The 18,810-nt window shown below is 37.2% G+C and overlaps 1 protein-coding gene across 14 annotated transcripts in view; it reads right to left on the bottom strand.

The window, feature by feature from the left end:
- Positions 1-18,810, bottom strand: part of KLHL5 (kelch like family member 5) — a 187,984-nt gene that overhangs the window by 65,006 nt on the left and 104,168 nt on the right. For 10 of the 14 annotated variants that reach the window (XR_014244094.1, XM_082390390.1, XM_082390380.1 and 7 more), the window contains 7 exons: positions 15,444-15,535; positions 15,151-15,216; positions 13,063-13,188; positions 8,638-8,753; positions 5,060-5,175; positions 1,485-1,565; positions 201-313 (listed from right to left, as the gene is read on the bottom strand). Coding sequence is in view for 12 of the 14 variants with exons in the window: in XM_082390390.1 (XP_082246516.1) it covers positions 201-313; positions 1,485-1,565; positions 5,060-5,175; positions 8,638-8,753; positions 13,063-13,188; positions 15,151-15,216; positions 15,444-15,535 (710 nt within the window). In the remaining 2 variants the exon portion in view is untranslated. Of the gene's footprint in view, positions 1-200; positions 314-1,484; positions 1,566-1,663; positions 4,068-5,059; positions 5,176-8,637; positions 8,754-13,062; positions 13,189-15,150; positions 15,217-15,443; positions 15,536-17,786; positions 18,007-18,810 lie in introns of those variants that run through there. The other 4 variants (XM_082390382.1, XM_082390383.1, XR_014244095.1 and 1 more) reach the window with 4 other exon arrangements.

Here is an 18,810-nt window from a genome sequence, read left to right on the forward strand (position 1 = left end):
ACTAAGGAATTTGAGAATATAATTTATCGAGGGCCAATTTGCCAGATAATATGCTAGGTAGTTCCACATAATAAATCATAGACTATAATCCAGAAAATGTTACATAGAGAAGTGAAAATGCTACAGACAAAAATTAAATATATTATAATTAGTAAGGGAAAACACAGGGGTATCCTTCTGTAATGAGCTTTTGTACATACCAACTATAGCAGACAATGTTGCCGTAGCGCTGCTGAAACTCCAGATCAATTGGGCTATCTGGCTCATTCAGATTAAAAAGAAACAAAGTTTTCTTGCCAACCACTACACTTATCTGCCAGAAAATAAAAGAGATTATGAAATGAATTACTCAGTACTTCATGAAAAGACTAATAAGCAAATCCAAACAGCATAAACCTGATTTAGAAAAACAATGAGCCAAATTTAGCACGTTAAATGTTATAATTAGTAAGGTAACAATATGGCTAACTCAAAACATTTGTTAACATTTTACTAATATACAGTCTGGGAAGGATCCTTGGCTTCACATATATGCAATACACCCTTGGAAGTACACTAAAATAGCTCGATGGAATAACCTTTTAAAATTCTCTGTACCTCTAATATGAGTCCTGTGCAGTACAGGAAGGTAGGTCTGACATAGTTCCATTAAAACTGAATTCATATCCGGAGTATAGAGAGTCTTCTATCCTAAGGCCGTCTGATTTTGATTTTGGGCTATCTGGGATTACAGGTCCACACCTGTGTGGATAATCTAGCTCGGCTTTTTATATCATCACTCTTCCCATCACCTGCAGGGCACTGGTCAATGTGGCTAGACTACTATCCAGCTGGTACAAGTCAGTACTTAACTATAATTCTCAGTTGAGGGTCTAACTGTGTTGGGGAGAGAAAAGAGTGCATTACTTATTTGGGTTCATTAAGGGTAATGGATATATATATGTAAAGAGAAACACTTTGATATATTTCCTTGATTCTAAGACGCTACCAGTTAGGAGTTATTATCACTTTAATAATAGCTTTTAGAGAAATAAAGGAACATTACTTCATTAAATATATTCTTGTTGATTGTAAAAATCATCTGGATTTCAGAATGTTAAAATGTGGCAGGGAAAACAATCTAAGGTATTAAAAAAATAAAACTATAATTTCCAGAGCTCTGGTCCCCACATCTGATAGAGTGAAAATAAAAAAAAAGATAGAGAAATCAATACTCTTGCTTTTCAAGGTGCCCCCACTGTTTTTGCTACCATAAGAATAAGAAAAGCAGCAAGTGTAACAGGAAGCTGTCCTCATTTGCTGTGATATTAGGTGGCAGCAGAAAAAACATTTAGGCCTGAGAAACTGGGGCCTGCATTGGTTTAATAAGTGAAGGACTATAATTTATTTATCACTATAGATTCTGAACCATACTAGAAAAGGAGACAGAATATCCTAAAAAATTACCAAATAATTTGGGCCTGGATTTGATTTAGAACTCTTACTGTGCTTTCAGCAGTGGAGGTGCGGTCATCAGTCTTCATCATGGAAAACTGCATGTCGCTAGGCTCTGATCTCACTGGTGTCTGCAAAGGTGAAAATACTATCACTATGAATAAACCCCAAACTCAAATTCATTCTATTACTAAAACAGGTAACTTGCTTTCATTTCTGTTACAGGTTGGACTAACAACCTGAAAATCCCACTGCTACAAACTTCTAGAAATTCTGGATGAAACTGAACACGTATCTTATTAAATGGCTAAGATAAGCTTGAAAGAAGGTTAGGAAGATTTCCAGGGACCGTAAGCAAAGATCAAATTGAAAACCAAAGTGTGTGCAGAAACTGATGCTGCAGATATCCAGAGCAGTAGCTGGTAAAGGGAGACAATAAGGAAGCCCATTTGGCTCAAGCTGGGCTTTGGGTCAGAAAAAATTCTTTTCAAATCAAAGACTTTCCCTCCTATGCTCATTGTGGTCTAAGGTCCAAAGTTATACTTTGAGTGGTCTAGAAACTCCCTGCAGTGTTTGGCCAAAACGAATCTAAAGCCTCTTCAAAGGCTGCAAAAAACTTCCACAGTCAAGCCCTGCTGGAGATGAGCTCACAATTCAAAATGAGAAAACTCAGAAACAAACAATGGATCAAGAGGAAGAGTCACCAGATCTAAAAAGAACAGAATTATCAGAAAGAGATCATAAAATAAATACATTTAAAATGGCTAAAAACATAAAAGGACTCATAAATATAAGAAAAGACAACACTTTCTTTAAAAAGTCCAGGCAGATTTTAAAAAGAACTACAAGGTACTTTCTACAAATAAAAAGTAGAGCCATTAAAATAAAGACTCAATGGGATGGACAGAAGATTAGACAAATTTGAAGAAAGAATAAGTTAACTGATTTGAGGAAATTATCCTGAAGATTGCAAAGAGTGACAAAAAGAAACTATGAAAGAGAGATCAAGAGATATAAGAAGATCCAACATATGTCTAACAGTTGCTCTGGAAAGACAGAATAGAAAGGGCGAGAGGTGAATTTCAAAGAGATAATGACTAAGAACTTTCCAGGATTGATGAAAGACAGCAATCTTCAGAGTCAGGAAGCAAGACAAGTCCTCAGCAGGATAAATAAAGATTAAATCCACACAAGTTACAATGGAGTGCTCTGCAGAATAGCCAAGTCAAAGCAATGAAGAGAAAATACCAGACAAAACAATACTTATAACGTATGTTTTGTTTACTGCATCATAACTTAAGTAGTATGCCAAATTCTGGAAGCATACTTCTTGGGGATTAAAAATGGGAAATAGCTGTCTTGTATGTTAATAATGGCTGAGTGGTAATGGCTTCCTTGGATGTTATGTGTGGAAAAGTATTCTAAGGTCTTGATTCAGTGAAGAAAAAAAATGCCAATATCTACTGATGATGTGTGATATGGATACAAGAGGGGGGACCTGTAGCATTCTAATTCTAAAGGACACCAATATAGATGGATCAAAATTACAAGGTTTCTAGAAACTATTTTTTACAGTAATGCTATATATATATATATTTTTAACATCTTTATTGTAATGCCATATTAACCTTCCTTAAGAACCATTGTAATCATGCTATGGTCTGCTCAACATGATTGAGTTACTTCTATCTCACTTTCAAAGCTTTCCAGATACAAGAACCAACTTTCTTCTTCAGACTTATCTTCTATAAATTCTCAATCAAAGCCCAAATCTTCAGTCAGTCCAGTCTGGAATAAGCCATGAACAAGCTGTAATAAGTTTTTCCTCTTATCTTTGTTCTGTTCTGCTTGGAGTGAATGACAGCGACTGCTAAATGTCTTACAATACCCATTAAAACAAGTTTTAGCAGGGCACATGATCACCTAGGCAGACTAAATTTGCAGCTTCCCTGGCAGCAGCAGGGTGTGACCATATAACTAGGTTCTGGTCATATGATATGAATGGAAATTATGATTGCATCTTCCAGATTAGGTCGTTCACAAATTTCTTGCACTCCACTTCTCTTTTTCCCTTCCCTGGGGCTGAAATGAGGTGCTGGTATGCTTCCTTTAACCATGCACATGAGGGCAAAACACCCTAGAAAATGGCAGAACAATAAGATGGAAGGAAGGGAGGGGAAGGAAGGAAGGGGGACTTTATACAACCTTGAGAAGTAGAGATACATAGATGACATGCTTACTCCTCTCTGTTTTATGAGAAAAAGAAAGAGGAAAAACCACCCAAACTACCATATTCTTAGAGTCCTTGTAATTTTGGGTCTCGTTGTTACAATAGTTTAGCCTACACCCTGACTGATTTAGATCATCTTCTCTCTTACAGATTCACAATCCAACTTTCATTTATCTCCTCTATCTCACAAATGTTATAGGACTTGTAAGCTATATCACACAATTTGATAATCATATAAGATGATATATGTTTTATCATGATTCGTTTTCTCTTCTTGAGAGTAGGGGGCCTATGGTGGGCAGCCTCTAAGATGGTCTGGAATGATCCTCACCTCCTGGTGTTCATGCCTTTGTGTAATCCCCATCCCGGCCCCTCAGTGTAGGCTGGGCCTAGTGACTCACCTCTAGAGAACAGAATACAGCAAAAATAATTTTGAGATCAGGTTATTTATTAATGATTGCAGCTTAAGTCTTGAATGACTATTCTCACTCTCTTGCCAGCTGCTTTGGTGTGGTCCCCAGTCAAGCCTTCAGATAAGACTGCAGTTCAGACTGATAAAATGATTGCAGCCTCATGAGAGACCCTGAGGCAGAAGCACCCAGCTTAGCTGCACTTGGATTCCTCATCCACAAAAACTGCAAAGCAATGTTTGTTGTTTTAAACTGCTAAGTTTTGGGGGTAATTTATTATGCAGCAATAGATAGTTAATATAGGGCCATATTTCATATTTCTTCTGTAGTCATATTTCATATTTCTTCTACAGTACATAGCACAGTGCCATGTAACTAGCAGGTATTCAAAGAATGTCAACATTGCTCTAGAAGTAATAAATCATAAGCCAAGTCATCCAAAGTGAAATTTTGCCACTGGTGAGCTTCTATAGCTACGGGTAATACAAATTCCCTTGAGAGGAGCCTCTGAAGATCTAATCAATCTTGGGAAATTTGAACATCAGTAAAATTTAACCCTAAAATTAAATTTAATTAGGATTAGTTTGGAAGCAATTTAACATATCAGCTAAAGGAGTGGGCTTTAGAATCAGGCAGTTGATTGCATTACCTGACTCTGAGTCCATTTGTTAACATTTACGCTGTAAATATACATATATAAAATAAGAGTTATTTCACAAATATACTGTTCGACTATAACCACAGAGCTGATAATCCATGCTAATACTAGCCAATGGGAAATGTACAAAGGAGGATATTTGGATAAAGTATTCATATTAAAGAAAAATGTCCTAATACATTAAAAAAATTTGATGTTTAGAATGTGAAGTTACTGTATACATATCTCACATAGAGATTTTTAAATTTTATAGATCAGTTTGATAGACAAACTTTGTTTTGGAAGAAAATTTGAATATAGCCGACCAAAGAGATGTTACTGTATTACCTGTCTTATCGTGTCACCTTCCTGATTACTAACTGTAATCATTTTATCTTCACCACCTAAAGCAAGCATGTTTTCTGCATTCCAACATCCACATGTGATTCTCTTAGTATGTTTTCCTGAAAAAGAGATGATTTTTGTACATATTGATTTCTCAAAAAAATTTTTAGATATCTGTGATGTTAATCTGAAAGTTTAGGTAATATACTATGGAAATTAAACAGACAAGAAATTTTAAATCTCATCAAAGCAGTTAGTGTCTAAGCAACCTTATTTAAAACAGTTTATTACCAAGTTGTAAATCAAGATACAGGCATATGAGGGCAATCCTGTTTTCCAATTTTTTATGTGCATATGAGCATAGGTCCTAACATAAAAAGATATTCCACCTCTTGACAAGTTTGTTTACCATATAACCAAACCTATCACAATAATGTCTTAAGCACAAAATGTGCTTAAATCTCAAAGCACCAAAGCTATCTTTACTATATTCAGCTTCACAGTGTGGGAGACCCTTGGCATAAGCAGATTCAACATCACAGTTTTGACTATTCGTATATAACTAAAGGACATACAATGATTCATGATGACACTGAGGTACAAATATGAAGGCACCTTCGTGAGACTTGTGTTAAAAATTGACTCATTTAGCTAGTGAGGGATATTAGATAGCCACTAAGTATCAGGACGTTTTTTTATTGAGCAATCTATAGACAGTGCAAAAACCACATTTTGGGGTGCAAATTGCATGCTTGACACTGAGGGCATTTGTCGAAGGTCCTGGGATAGATAAATACTCAAGAGCCCCAAGGTTAATTAAGTATACAGATTCCGGAGGCAGACTGCCTATTTTGAATACGTGGCTCCACCACTTACTGCAAAACCATGGGTAAGTGACTTAACCTTTCTATTCCTTAGTCACATCATCCAAAAATTGGGGATAATAGTAGGAGCTCTCTCATAGGGGTTGAGGATCAAACGAGTTAAAGCACTTAGAAGAGTGCCAGGCATATAGGAAATGCTATATAAATGTTAGCTATTTTAGCTGTTATTGAGACAGAGATCATGTTTATTTTATTCATGTACCCCTTACAGAACCTAATACAGTATGTATGCAGAAGGCAGGCTCTAAATAAATAGTCGTTAAGAGAGTAGACCCTGAGGCCAGGGTTTGCCGAGTGTTAGAGGCTCAGGTAGGAGGACAGTATGTATGGCTGTGAAGTCCCAGAAGATGAGTAAGAGATGAAGTCAGAGAGTCGCCAAGGGCCAGGTCACAGAGGGCTTGGCTGGCCATAGTGAGGACTTTGACCCTGGGTGACATGGAGAGCCACTGGAGAGTTCCGAGCAGAAACCTCACTGTGGCCTCCGGGTTGAGGATATTCTATAGCAGGGCAAGATCTGAAGCAGGGAGACCAGTTAAGATATTCCAGAAATTCAGGTCAAAGATGTCTGAGCCCCACACCACGGTGGCAGCAGTAACGGTGGTAAGAACAGTCTTGATTCTGGAGATATTTGGAGATAGACCCTACTAGATTTTCTGGCAAATTAGGTATGGAAAGTAGGAGAAAGATAAGGGTCAAGGATGACGATAAGGTTTGGCTTAAATATCTAAAAGGATGGAATGCCATCAATGATGAGAGGGAAAACTATTGGTTTTGGTGATATTAAGTTTGAAGTGTTTACTAGAAATCTCATTGGAGATGCTGAGTAAGCAGCTGGATGTATGAGTCTAGAGTTTGGAAGAGATAAATATGGGACTATAGAGGTAGTATTTCAAATCAGAAGACCAGAGCACAAAAGTGAAGGGAACATTCAGAGAAGAGACTGGGAAACAGGAGATTTTGCTGATCATAGATTAAGTGGCTTAAGTGGTACACTGGAACTGGGTGTCCAAAGTAATGGGTGTTAGAAGGGAAAAAAGGAGTACGTGAAGAGAGGTGGAAAGATGCCAAAGACAAACTTCTTTCTATACTCAAGAAAGGGAGAAGAAAATCTCTCCTTTTCTTCTAGTGCTCAGAATTCAGGTTAGCCTTAACTTCACTGATAACAGTTAACATGTTTTGCGTGCTTACTTAACGGTGTTCTGGGCACTTTACATGTATTGACTCATTTAATTAGTATTAACTTATAGTTACCATACTATGGCCACTGAAATGTAAATCATGTTATTGGGAGACTGGCAATATTAGGTACACTGTGAACAATGAAATTCATGCATGTTAGAAGCATGCAAAGTGAGAACTGCCTATATCTAGTCTAGTTCAAGGAAATAAATCAGAGCATGACGAAACAAGGTAACAGACATTAGCTACTGTAAAAACCATGCATTTGTGCAGCTGCTGTTGGAAGTGAAATGCCTTGGTTTTAGGAAAGTAAATTATTTCAAAGGAAAAAAAGCACAGCCATAAATCACAACTAACTCTAAAAGAGGCAGCTAAAGGACCTAAAATATATAATTAGCCTGAATCTTTTCCATTTTACACAGTGAATTAAATTAGCTGAGATTAGAATCAATATTCATATTAAATACAAAGATCACATATAAAATCATGTATATATGACAGATACTGACACAAAATAATCATGTTTTGACAAATTATTTTCTTATACCTCAAGTGTCAAAATTTCTAGGGCTTATAAGTTAACTGGTAGAATATACCTGTAAATGAAGTGGGAGACAGAAAATGCCTACTTAAGTCAAACTAATTTATATGGTGAAAGCAGAGTTTTGTAACTCAAAAGTTTTTAGTTTAATTTTTCAAGTGGATCAATGACATAACTGTTTAGGTAGAGCACTAAAAATATTCCTATGAAAGATATACATATATGTGAAAATAATTTGAAATGAACAAGTGTCCTTAATTGAAAGGCACTTTCTCAAGTATTCTGTGGGCACTATTATCTCCAGGATTTAATTCTTTCATTAGTGGTAAATTATATTGGCCACCTGTATGTAATTAAGCCCACTGTTTCACCATTCACCAGCATGATGTTACAATAACTGAAAAGAATCGATACTGTTTCCTCCTGGGGAGTCCGAGGGCAGATGCTAGGTGACCAGAGGCTGGGGGAATCAATGAGACTGAACCAAGAAGGTCAAAGGATTAGACACACATACCCTCCAGTCATACACCCTGAGGGAAATATAACTCGAAATCCACTCCTAGATTAAATTGGTGTTTGGAGAGAGTGAGGGGTCAGAATTAGGAATCTGGACATACTCTGTCCAAGAAGCCACCAAATGTTTTAGCCCATCTACTAATGTGTTGATATGCATCTGAGCTATTCCATGCCAGAGGCACAATCTGGGTGAGAAAGGGACAGTTGGAAGCCATGCTATTAATGTACTGGTGTCCAAAGGCACAGGCTCACCCTAGGGCAACCAGTTACATAGCCTGGGAAACTCTTAGTAGGTAGTGAAGATGGATCTTCTAGTTTAGATAGATGTATGGCTTGACCAGGGAAGTCTTAATTTTAAACTACAAAATTTCTCTTGCAATATCAGGGAAATCTGAGGTGGTAAAATTTACATTTATGTAAAGCATCTCAAATATTTAGCAGTGTTTCCAGCTACAACCTACCAAGGACAGGAATCTTTCGAGATGTCTGACGATTATAAATAAGCAAATTTCCTTTAACAGTTCCAACAGCCAGGAAACTTCCAAATTTTGACCAAAGAAGGAAAGACAATTGATCCCTGTAACATTAAGATACAAATTACTAAATAATTCACAATTATAACCCCCTAAGTAGTCCTTTTAAAAAGTACTTCATGAATAGTTTTAACATCTACTTAGAAGCTGAAGTACAAAATTACAACTTAATGCTTTAGGACAACGAAGAAGTGCTAAAGACATTCTGAGACACTATAAAATGATCTTAGGTGAGTGAGACTTAAAATACAAATGTATGATGAATATAGGCTTCAATTCAGTCATGATGGAATCTCAAATTTCATCAGATGACTCATGATGAGATACTTATTAATTTGTCTACTAATGATAGTTGTAACTCTAATTGTGGTAAAAATCTTCATGGATGATAACATCTCATGCTTTAAAAAAAAGTAGTGTCCAACTATACGATATACTAAATTGGAAAAAGCATTGGGAATTCATGATTCATGAAAAAGGACATATATTTCCCAGCTCTGTCACTGTTAAGAGTAGCTCAGAAGGAGGTAGAAAGCACGTTTGCCTACCACCAGTTCTTACTGTGCATTCTAGGATCCAAAGGTTGAACTTTTATACAATCCTCTACTAAAGGGAATCAAGACTCCTTGGAGAGTAGCTCATTTATATATTGAGGAAAGAAATCACAATGGATCTAGAAAAGTGGTTATGAAAATACAATCCCAGGACCAGCATCATCACCTGGGAACTTCAGAAATGCTAGTCCCCAGATCCCACCCCTGTCCTACTGCATGAGAAACTCTGCGGGTGGTGCCCAGCTGGCTGTGTTTTCATAAACTCTCCAGGTGATTCTGATGCAGCTAAACTTTTCGAGTCTGATAGATCAAGCTACTGTTTTCAGAAAGCAACACAGCTTTCAAGAATGTTGAGGGCAGTAATAAAAGGACAAAAGAGTCAGCTTAAAGGGGACTCCTCTGGCTAAATTAGGGGAATTTGAGCATTAAAAATTACATATTTAATTGAAACAAGTTGAGTTTGTGACAGGCCATAAAACCTAATGATACTTGGAAGACAAAAGTTCACTTAAAGCATAGGAAAAGTTAGTTGTAATAATAAGTGAATGTAATAAAATGTTTAGTAAAAATTAATTTTAATAAGAAGTATTAATATACCGGGCTGCTAGGTTTCTTCAATTGAGTATATATTTACAACTATTGAATATATTAAGTATACAGTATACTTTATAAAAGATATTAAGTACATATTTTATAAAAGATAAATATGCATTTGTCTCTCAGTTTAAGTAGGTACAGCAGCCCTGAGAACGTGCCTCTCAGATCTCTAACTATAGAAAGTGTAACTGACCAAGGCCCCCAGCTGCTAGGCATTGGAATCCATCACCTCAACATGCTGGGACGACACCTTCCCACGGGTTGCTCCCAGACAATGACTGCGCATGGCAGGGGTCCTGCTGAGGCCCATTCCTGGGAGGTACAGGGCTCCTTTGATGGTAACCTTGGCTCAGACTGGGCCTAGCTGAACTTTTTAGAACTGTGCTGCGGTCCCAGATGTTTCTACCCCCCTTTCTTTCTTCCCTCTCTCCTTTACAAGGGTCAGACATGCACTGTGGTCTGACGGCTCTTCTAACCTCTTCTCCCTCTCTGTTCCCTCACAGATATTTCCTGTGATAAACACCTTACACATTTAATCCTGTTTTGGAGTCTGCTGCTCAGAAAACATGAATTTAAAAAATTGGAGTGAGCTAAATAGTACCAGAGAAAAGAGGAACTATATGACAAGAACAAGGTCTGATTAGCAACTGTGGTCACATATAGTAAGAGTAGTGTAACAGTATTAGTCCAGTCAATAGTTTATCAGTACTAACAGTCACACAACAACCAACTAGAAAGAGGGTTAAATAGTGTATTCCAAGAAGATCAAGTAATCAAATGTCTTCAAAAGAAGAGTTAGCTGAATGGGCTTCATCTTTCCTCTCTTAGAAGATAAGACCTCTAGAAGGTCCTACAAAGTACAGTAAGATCCTAAGACATACATATGTTTCCAATTATGCTAACAGATCAGGCCAACATATAATAATCACACATATTTCTGGCCAAGAAAAATGTAATGAATATATTATTATAGGAAAATGCACCTGGCTACAAAAAAAGGCAACCTATGTGAGAGGCACAGGTTTATAAAATTCTTGCTGATATGACAGTTGAAGGTCAATTAGAAAAGAAGCTGAGTAGGGCGACTAGTACTCGGGTGTGAATGGCCTTGGGAGAAGCAACCATGTCCCATGATCCAACCAAGAATCAACTGGTTGATGAACCAGATGCTGTACTCAGAAATTCTCTGAAAAGATTGATGTATCCCAGGTAAAAAACTAAATGATTACTGCTGTAGGCCTAGGTAGGATCAGGGTAAGTACCACTATAATCTTAAAAAGGTAGAAAAAATACATTTAGTAAAAATGATGAAATAAATTCAACCCATTGTGCTAACCTAATAATTTAAGATAGTTAAGTGGCATTGCAGCAACTTTTGTAATAATTATATTTGACACTTTGTGAATTATTTGTTTGAAGTGCACAGAAGAATCTAATCAGATTAAATTTGTAAATGAAATTTTAATTGTTTAAAGGAAACTTAAGTTTGCAAAATATTTAAGAAAATTTTGCAAACTTGATATTCAAAATTGTTAACTATCATGATATATTAGATTGATCATTAACAAAAAAACAAATAGTAGTAGGTATACCTTTCTATAGCCAAAAGCCTTTAGACATTAAAATATTAATAGCAACAGTAAAACACCCTTAATTTTACCTTATTGATAATTACAATAACATCTACTGTTCCCTCAGTTCTTATTTTGGTGCCTGGCCACTGCATACAATTAACTGTCACAACAATCCTGAGATGATGTGAGAAAATGGAAGCGGGGGAAGATAGACAGTGGGAGGCATAGCTGCCAATTCGAAACACCTGGGATTAATTATGCATTTTTCTCTGGGTCAGGATGTGGCCTCACTGATGCTCAATTTGGTTCAAGAAGCAACACTTGATGTTTATAAACATCCTCTTGAATGGAAGTACACAGGGTGTGTAAAATCCTTCTGAAAAGTGATGTACCGAAGTGTTAAAGGACAGAAATAGAAATGAAGGTTCTCAGACCTAGCAAGACTTGATGTTGTTCAGACACTATTGCCTGTGGATGCATGTCTCGTGCGTCACTTTGGAGGGTCAAGAGAACCTGCGCTAAGGTGATGTTTGGTCCTGCTCTGTTATTCCTTGGTAAGTAAGTTGGAAAAGTATAGTCTAATCTTACGGTATGTGTGTGATCTCTTCCTGCCCACCTGCAGGCCACATGATGCCATGAAGCAGATTATTATTACTATACACTCTTTACATATATGAAGAAATTGAGGCTTAAAGAGAGGTTAAGCAATTTGTCCAAGGTCAAAATTGCAGTTTTAGTTGTAAATACCTACAGGTTTTTCTTTTCCATATGGCAAAATGGTTTCCATTTTAGCAGAGACCTGCAATTTATTCTGTCTGCCCAGGATTTTTCCCACTTGTGAACTGCCCCACCCTCACTCCACTCTTCACTGGGTAGGATTATCAACGCCATGGCCCTGCCTACCTTATTCAGAGACCTTCTGAAGAAATGAGTGGACACTAGTAATGTGACAGGGGCATGCTCTTTTCTCTGGCATAACTTGTTGTGAAGAATGGTATAAGCTGATACCTGCCAGTAGCCATCAAGAGTCTGACTTACATATATAGGATGGATAAACAACAAGGTCTTATTGTATAGCACAGGGAACTATATTCAATATCCTGTGATAAACCATAATGGAAAAGAATATGAAGAAGAATATATATATGTTTAACTTAAGCAGTTTGCTGTACAGCAGAAATTAACACATTATAAATCAACTACACTTCAGTAAAATTTAAAAAAGAGAGAGAGTCTTAGAAGAAGTCAATACAGAGAAAGGAAGAGCCGAGAGATGGAGACAGTCTTGACTGCATCATTAGAACCCCTTGATCTAGCCATGCCTGCAGCCAATCCCATCTCCAGATTTTCCCATATACATTTTCTCTCTTCTTTGGACATTTTAGTCTGTTCCATTGAAAGCAACTTTTTAAGAAGTCATATTTTATAATCATAACAACTTTATTCTAATTAACTGAACAAAATTAATAGGATTATATATAACAATTAAAAAAGAAATGAACTTTTTCCTTTATAAGAAAATAACTTATCAATGCATCTTTATAATGAAAGTAGTATTTGTAGCATCAAATCTGCAAATAACGATATTTCTAAGTGAAGATTTAAAATATAAAAAAAGTTATCCTTACCTCATGCCACTGTCTAACTGGCTGGTTTTGTTTGTGTTGGCATCCCATAGATAAATGCAACTGGATTTCTCAGCAATCACTGCTAGGATATCTCCATCCTTATCCCAATCCATAGCAACACAGTTACTTTTTAAAAAGAGAGCAAAACATCACTATGCATTTTTTTCAAGTAGGGAAAGAAATTTAAACACTCAACTATTTGTGATTTTTGTCTATAACAAGACCATTCAATCTATTTTTGAATACATCATAAACTTTCTAAAGTGAGAAATATAACTCACCATTCAGTGCCTGGATAAAACTAACACCAATTATGTTGTTGTTGAGGGGATGGAAACATTTTTAATTCTATTTTAAATATCATTTTCATATACTATATTAAATATAATTATACCTAATAAGTTAGCAGATTTTCTCAACACCTATAAAGAGCCTGGCCCTTTGGTAAAACAAACTCATCAAGCACCTCTGGAAAGGAATCACATCTGGAATCAAGAGGAAATTTGTATGATCAACTTTCGAAAGGTTATTTCAGATTTACAGAGGGAAAAAGTAGGTACTGATAAGAAATGATGTTATAACTAGATAAACTGTGTATTGAACAGATCAAGGCTGGGTAGACGTAGGACTGCAAACAACAAGAAAGACTGATTTCTGAAATAGTGAGTAAGAAAGTTTATTTTCATTTCATATCTTAATAGAATAAGAGTGATTCAATTAAGATAACAAAATAGTTATAAATAGGAAATGCTCTATTTAACATGTTTCTTACTGTTTAAAATTACTCCAAATGTTTATTATAATTTAAGAACTTCCTTGAAGATTAACCTTTCCTTCCTTCTCTGATGCTATATTTCATTTGGAGACCCTCTGTTCTTGGGTATTGGCTAAGCCATACTCAGCTTTACATAAGATAGCTGGGTATTCAGTTATTTTATTCTTCGAACTGTTAAAATATGTTTTGGGGGACTTCCCTGGTGGTCCAGTGGTTAAGACTCCGTGCTCCCAATGTAGGGGGCATGGGTTCGATCCCTGGTCAGGGAACTAAGATCCCACATGCCACCCTGTGTGGCCAAAAATAAAAAAAGTTAAAAATAAATAAATAAAATATGTTTTGGGATCTTAATTTTCTATAATATTTTCAGAGATTTTGCGCGTCTGGAGCCTGTGCTCGGCAACGAGAGGCCGCGATAGTGAGAGGCCCGCGCACCGCGATGAAGAGTGGCCAGCGCACCGCGATGAAGAGTGGCCCCCGCTTGCCACAACTAGAGAAAGCCCTCGCACAGAAACGAAGACCCAACACAGCCATACATACATACATACGTACATAAATAAAAAGAATGTAAGCAGACAAGAATAGCATTAAAAAAAAAATTTTTGGTTGACTGGACGAAAAAAAAAATTAATAATAATAAAAAAAAGAGAGCAATGGGAAATGCTAAAATAGTGGCATTAGGTGGGTGGGAGAGAAGTAAAGCAACCTGATTTGCAAAGATGGTGGCGATAAGCTACAGAAAGCAGATGTGAATTTAAAAAGCTTGGCAGCATAAGATCATTTAGGTGAGGGACTCTACACATCATAATAACCACTAAGACTATCAGTAAAATAACTAATACAGGGAATGATCACACTGAATCATTAAAAATGCTTATGTTATGCTTACTGTAGTCTAGAATGACTTCCTTAAAATAAGGTTTTTGTCCTTTAAGAAGTATGCAGAAAGTAACTATTAGAGAGGAAATACTACAGCCATACGGGCTTATCTGCATATACACACACTAAAGCTTGTTTATAATTAAATAAGAATTCTTTCACATGGACTCATTTATAATTCTGTCTTACAGCTTAACTGTGAATGTATGAATGTTTATAAACGTTAAATTCTAATTCATATACTATATATATACATATTTCATTAACTGTTTATGGTATAAAAAACCAAATCTCTTTGCAAATGGAGAAAGCAAAATAGGAGATACAGGTGAGATACGTTATAAAATTCTATTTGATTATAGTTTTAAGACAGTGTTTTTTTATTTTTTAGGCCACAAAGCTTGAAAAAGTTTTGGATCTACCACTGTACTTACCCAGATAAGTTGATTTCACTTCTTTTTTGACCATGGCGATCAAAGATTTTCACAATATGATCAGCTCTAAAAGCAATCAGAACACAAAGATTTCTCACGATAGTTTCATAATTTATATGTAAAAAGTTATTACCAGGGAAAAGGTTCTATGAATTGTGATGTTAATGGAAATATATTACTTTTCCCACCATTCAGTCATCACCCAAGAATTTCTACTGAACAGATAGTGTAGTTAGGTGGGCATACAACCATTTGGAGTTAGGATGCTTTACCAACATTCACTGATTTCTTACCCTGTTACTGCAAGGTAGTTTCCTGATGTTTTCTGCCAGGTAAACTTTATTGGTGTGCCAAGCCAAGTCTTTTCTAGCAGTGAGAAAACACGCTAAAAAACACAACACAATTTCTATATTTTCAAAACATACAATTAAGCGTTGGTCAGAAAAGATGTCAAAACATGATAATGAAAACAGTAGGATTCAGGATGGTGAAGGCTTATGCTAGAGCTTACCCAAAAGAAGTCAACAATGTAACAAACAAAATGACCAATCAACCAACCAACCAAATAACCACAATCTGGTCGGTAAAGTATGGACCTCGATATATATGGGAGCATTTACTATAAAACGTTTCTGCTTTTGAATGTTTTCGAATATTAATTTTATAAAAATGTATGGCTTTAGTGTTTAATAGCTATTAAAAATTTAAATAATTTAAACTTGAACTTAGCTAATTATTAATAGCATAGATTTGGGGAGATTAAATTTAACAAAATTGCTATTAAAAAATATTAACCCTGATAGAAATACAAAATGTCTATACTTTCTTCAAAATTATTATTTTCCTTTCCCCATCAGTTACATTTACTTTATCATTAGGTGTTTAATTTGGCTATTGGGTGGACACTTTTTCAACTGAAAAATCATTCTTTTCACTTAGACAATAAAGAACTGTGTACCCAGTATGGAAGCCACAAACCACATGTGGACTTGGAATTTTACTGAGGACTTGAAATGTGGGTAGTCCAAATTTAGATGTGCTGTAAATATAAACTACGCACGGGGTTTCAAAGACTATAAAGGAGAGAATGCAAACTATCTTCACTGATAATTTTCATACTGATTACATGTTGAAATGACAATATTTTGGATATACTGGGTAAAATAAAATATATTATGAAAAGTAATCTTACCTGTTTCTTTAAAAACATTTTAATTTGGCTACTAAGATTGTTACATTGGCTCACATTATATTTATACCAAAACAGTGCTGATCTAGAACATCTAGGAACATAAGAGTTTGGATGAATAAATGTAGATTTTAACATTAGGTTAAATTACAGGTTAAACAATGATGCCTATATGTAGGCATGTGAAGTTTAGAGACTACTGCAGGTGGCTTGACAGTCTGAATAGCAACACAAAACTCTTCCAATGGTCAAAATTGAACACCAATCATAGGCATTCACTATGTTAAAGATTAAATCCACCTCTACTGAAAAGAGGTGTGCTAAAATCACAGGTGCATCCAAGTTTTGTGGAGCATGAAGACACCCTTAAAGAAAAAAAAAAAAGGAGTATAAAAGCATCTTACTTTTGCAATTTTATGACCACATTGCCCTGGAACCCCTGCATGCAAGTGAGGGGTCCCTAAACTTGAATTTTACCAGCTTCATGGTAGACCTCCTCTGGCTGTGATCTTATAAACTATTTTTCTTCAAAGGAGGTTTACAGACGCTCCTTACACATACAATGGACCGGAAAAGGTGCTAGCTTCACAACCAGAAAACCAACATTTATATTTGGCTTTTTATTAGCTGTAGGGCTTAAAGCAGGTCGATTAAATTGCCTCAAACACAGAATTCTCAACTGTAAACCAGGAATAATAATATCTCCTTACTTCTGGTACTTCATAAATTGTGAAGAGCTTTAGAAATGAGTTAAGATTACCAGTCTGTCAACTCCAATCTCCACATTAATAGCCACCAGAACTTATAAAAATTAAGCTTTCCATTTCTTTGCCAGATCAGGGCCGGGGTGTGTGTGTGTGTGTAAGGGGATATTGCTCGGTAAAGCGAAGGGTGGTAGCCAGTGACCGGGGAATGGGATTCACGAGAAGCCCAAGCCTAGAAACCTTGTGTGCAGAGGATGACGCTCTAGAGCTTGAGACCTGCGTGTGCAGATTTCCCCGTGAATCATGTACATCGCCACCAGGTGATCTGTAAATTGCACCAGTCACAGGCAATACAATTTGAGATTATTTTTTCGCAGGCTTTTCACTCGTTTTAAGGCGCTGAGCAGTCGCGCGGCTTGCCAGGTGTTTAGCTGCAAGAAATGAGGCAGTTCCTGACACCCGAACGAGTCAACTTCACCGCGACCCTCCAAGCGCTTTCACACAACTCGTTCTTTCCACCGTGCGAAGTTCGGGCTCTCTTCAGATCCAGTCTGCTCATTTCCAGCCGTGGCGGGCTTCCCTCTTCCCGCAAAGCACCAACTCCATCCGCGGTCCCAGAAATGAGAGGCCTCCCTCCCCGCCTTCTCCTCTTCAATTTTCCTTCCTATTCCCTTGTTCCTTCAACTTCGCCCCTGCTCTCCCCTTCCCTGGTCGCCCCGCTCCCTTCCCCACTTCTCACGCACTCGGGAGGACGAAGGGAGGTCACAAGCTCCTATCCTCAAAGCGACTCTTGGCGGGCTTCTTCCCGCTCCCCCGGGGTTCGTAAGTTATTTACCTTCATCTCAAACCTCGAGCAGCAGCCGCGCGATCTAGCAAGTGCGCAGGCGCACCCAGTCTTCTCCAAGAAGGCTACCGCGTTCCCGTCACCCAGGAGACCTCGCGAGCAATGGCCAATCAGCGAGCGCCAGCTGAAGGACAGTGCCTAGTAGCGACCTCCGCAAGGAAGAGCGGGAGGCGTGGACTGAGATCACGTGATGCCCGCGAAGCAAGGCCCAGAGAAGTTGAACCTCGCGAGGGCTTCCTGCGCCCCTGCTTTCTGGCTGGGCCTTGATTGGATGCGACCCAGGGGAGGCTGACTCTGTGAGACGATGGAAAGCGCCTGCGTAAATTTCGGCCCCGGCTACTAAGAAGTCAATAGTAGCCAGAGGAGGGCGCTGAGAATTTCAAGAAAAGAAAGGAGCTGAGTGTGGATAAAAGGAGGGGGGAGTTGGTTCATGGGGCAGTACTCTTAAGCAATCCACGCAAAGAGATCACTCTGAAGCTATTAAAGGGATGTTAAAGTTGAAGACTGATTTCTGCTGGGGATATATTTGTATCTTCAGATGTTCAAATTTGGGTGCAAGACCTGCACATTTAAACGGAGATGTTTTTAATAGGTGATTGAGTGAAGGAGAAAAAGGTTAGAGAAGTAGAAATTCAGAAATTGTCCTTGTAGTATTTAAAACAGAGTGAATGGGACTTTTTAGATTTAGGGAATGTGAGACAAAATTTTACTTTTACCTTTACGGCCTGAGAATTAAACTGACGTAAGACCAATTAACAGGAGAAAAGCGTACAAATTTCTATGTATTATGTTTACCTGATATGGGAGAATTAGTTAAAAGGAAAGAAAATAAAAATCCCACATCAACATATTAATTTGGGGGGGCATATTTCCCTCTAGTTTTTGCCCCTATGTATACCAATTTTACTATGTATTTATAATTA

This window comes from Balaenoptera borealis, assembly GCF_965194805.1.
Source record: "Balaenoptera borealis genome assembly, chromosome: 4".
NCBI classification, from domain to species: domain Eukaryota; kingdom Metazoa; phylum Chordata; class Mammalia; order Artiodactyla; family Balaenopteridae; genus Balaenoptera; species Balaenoptera borealis.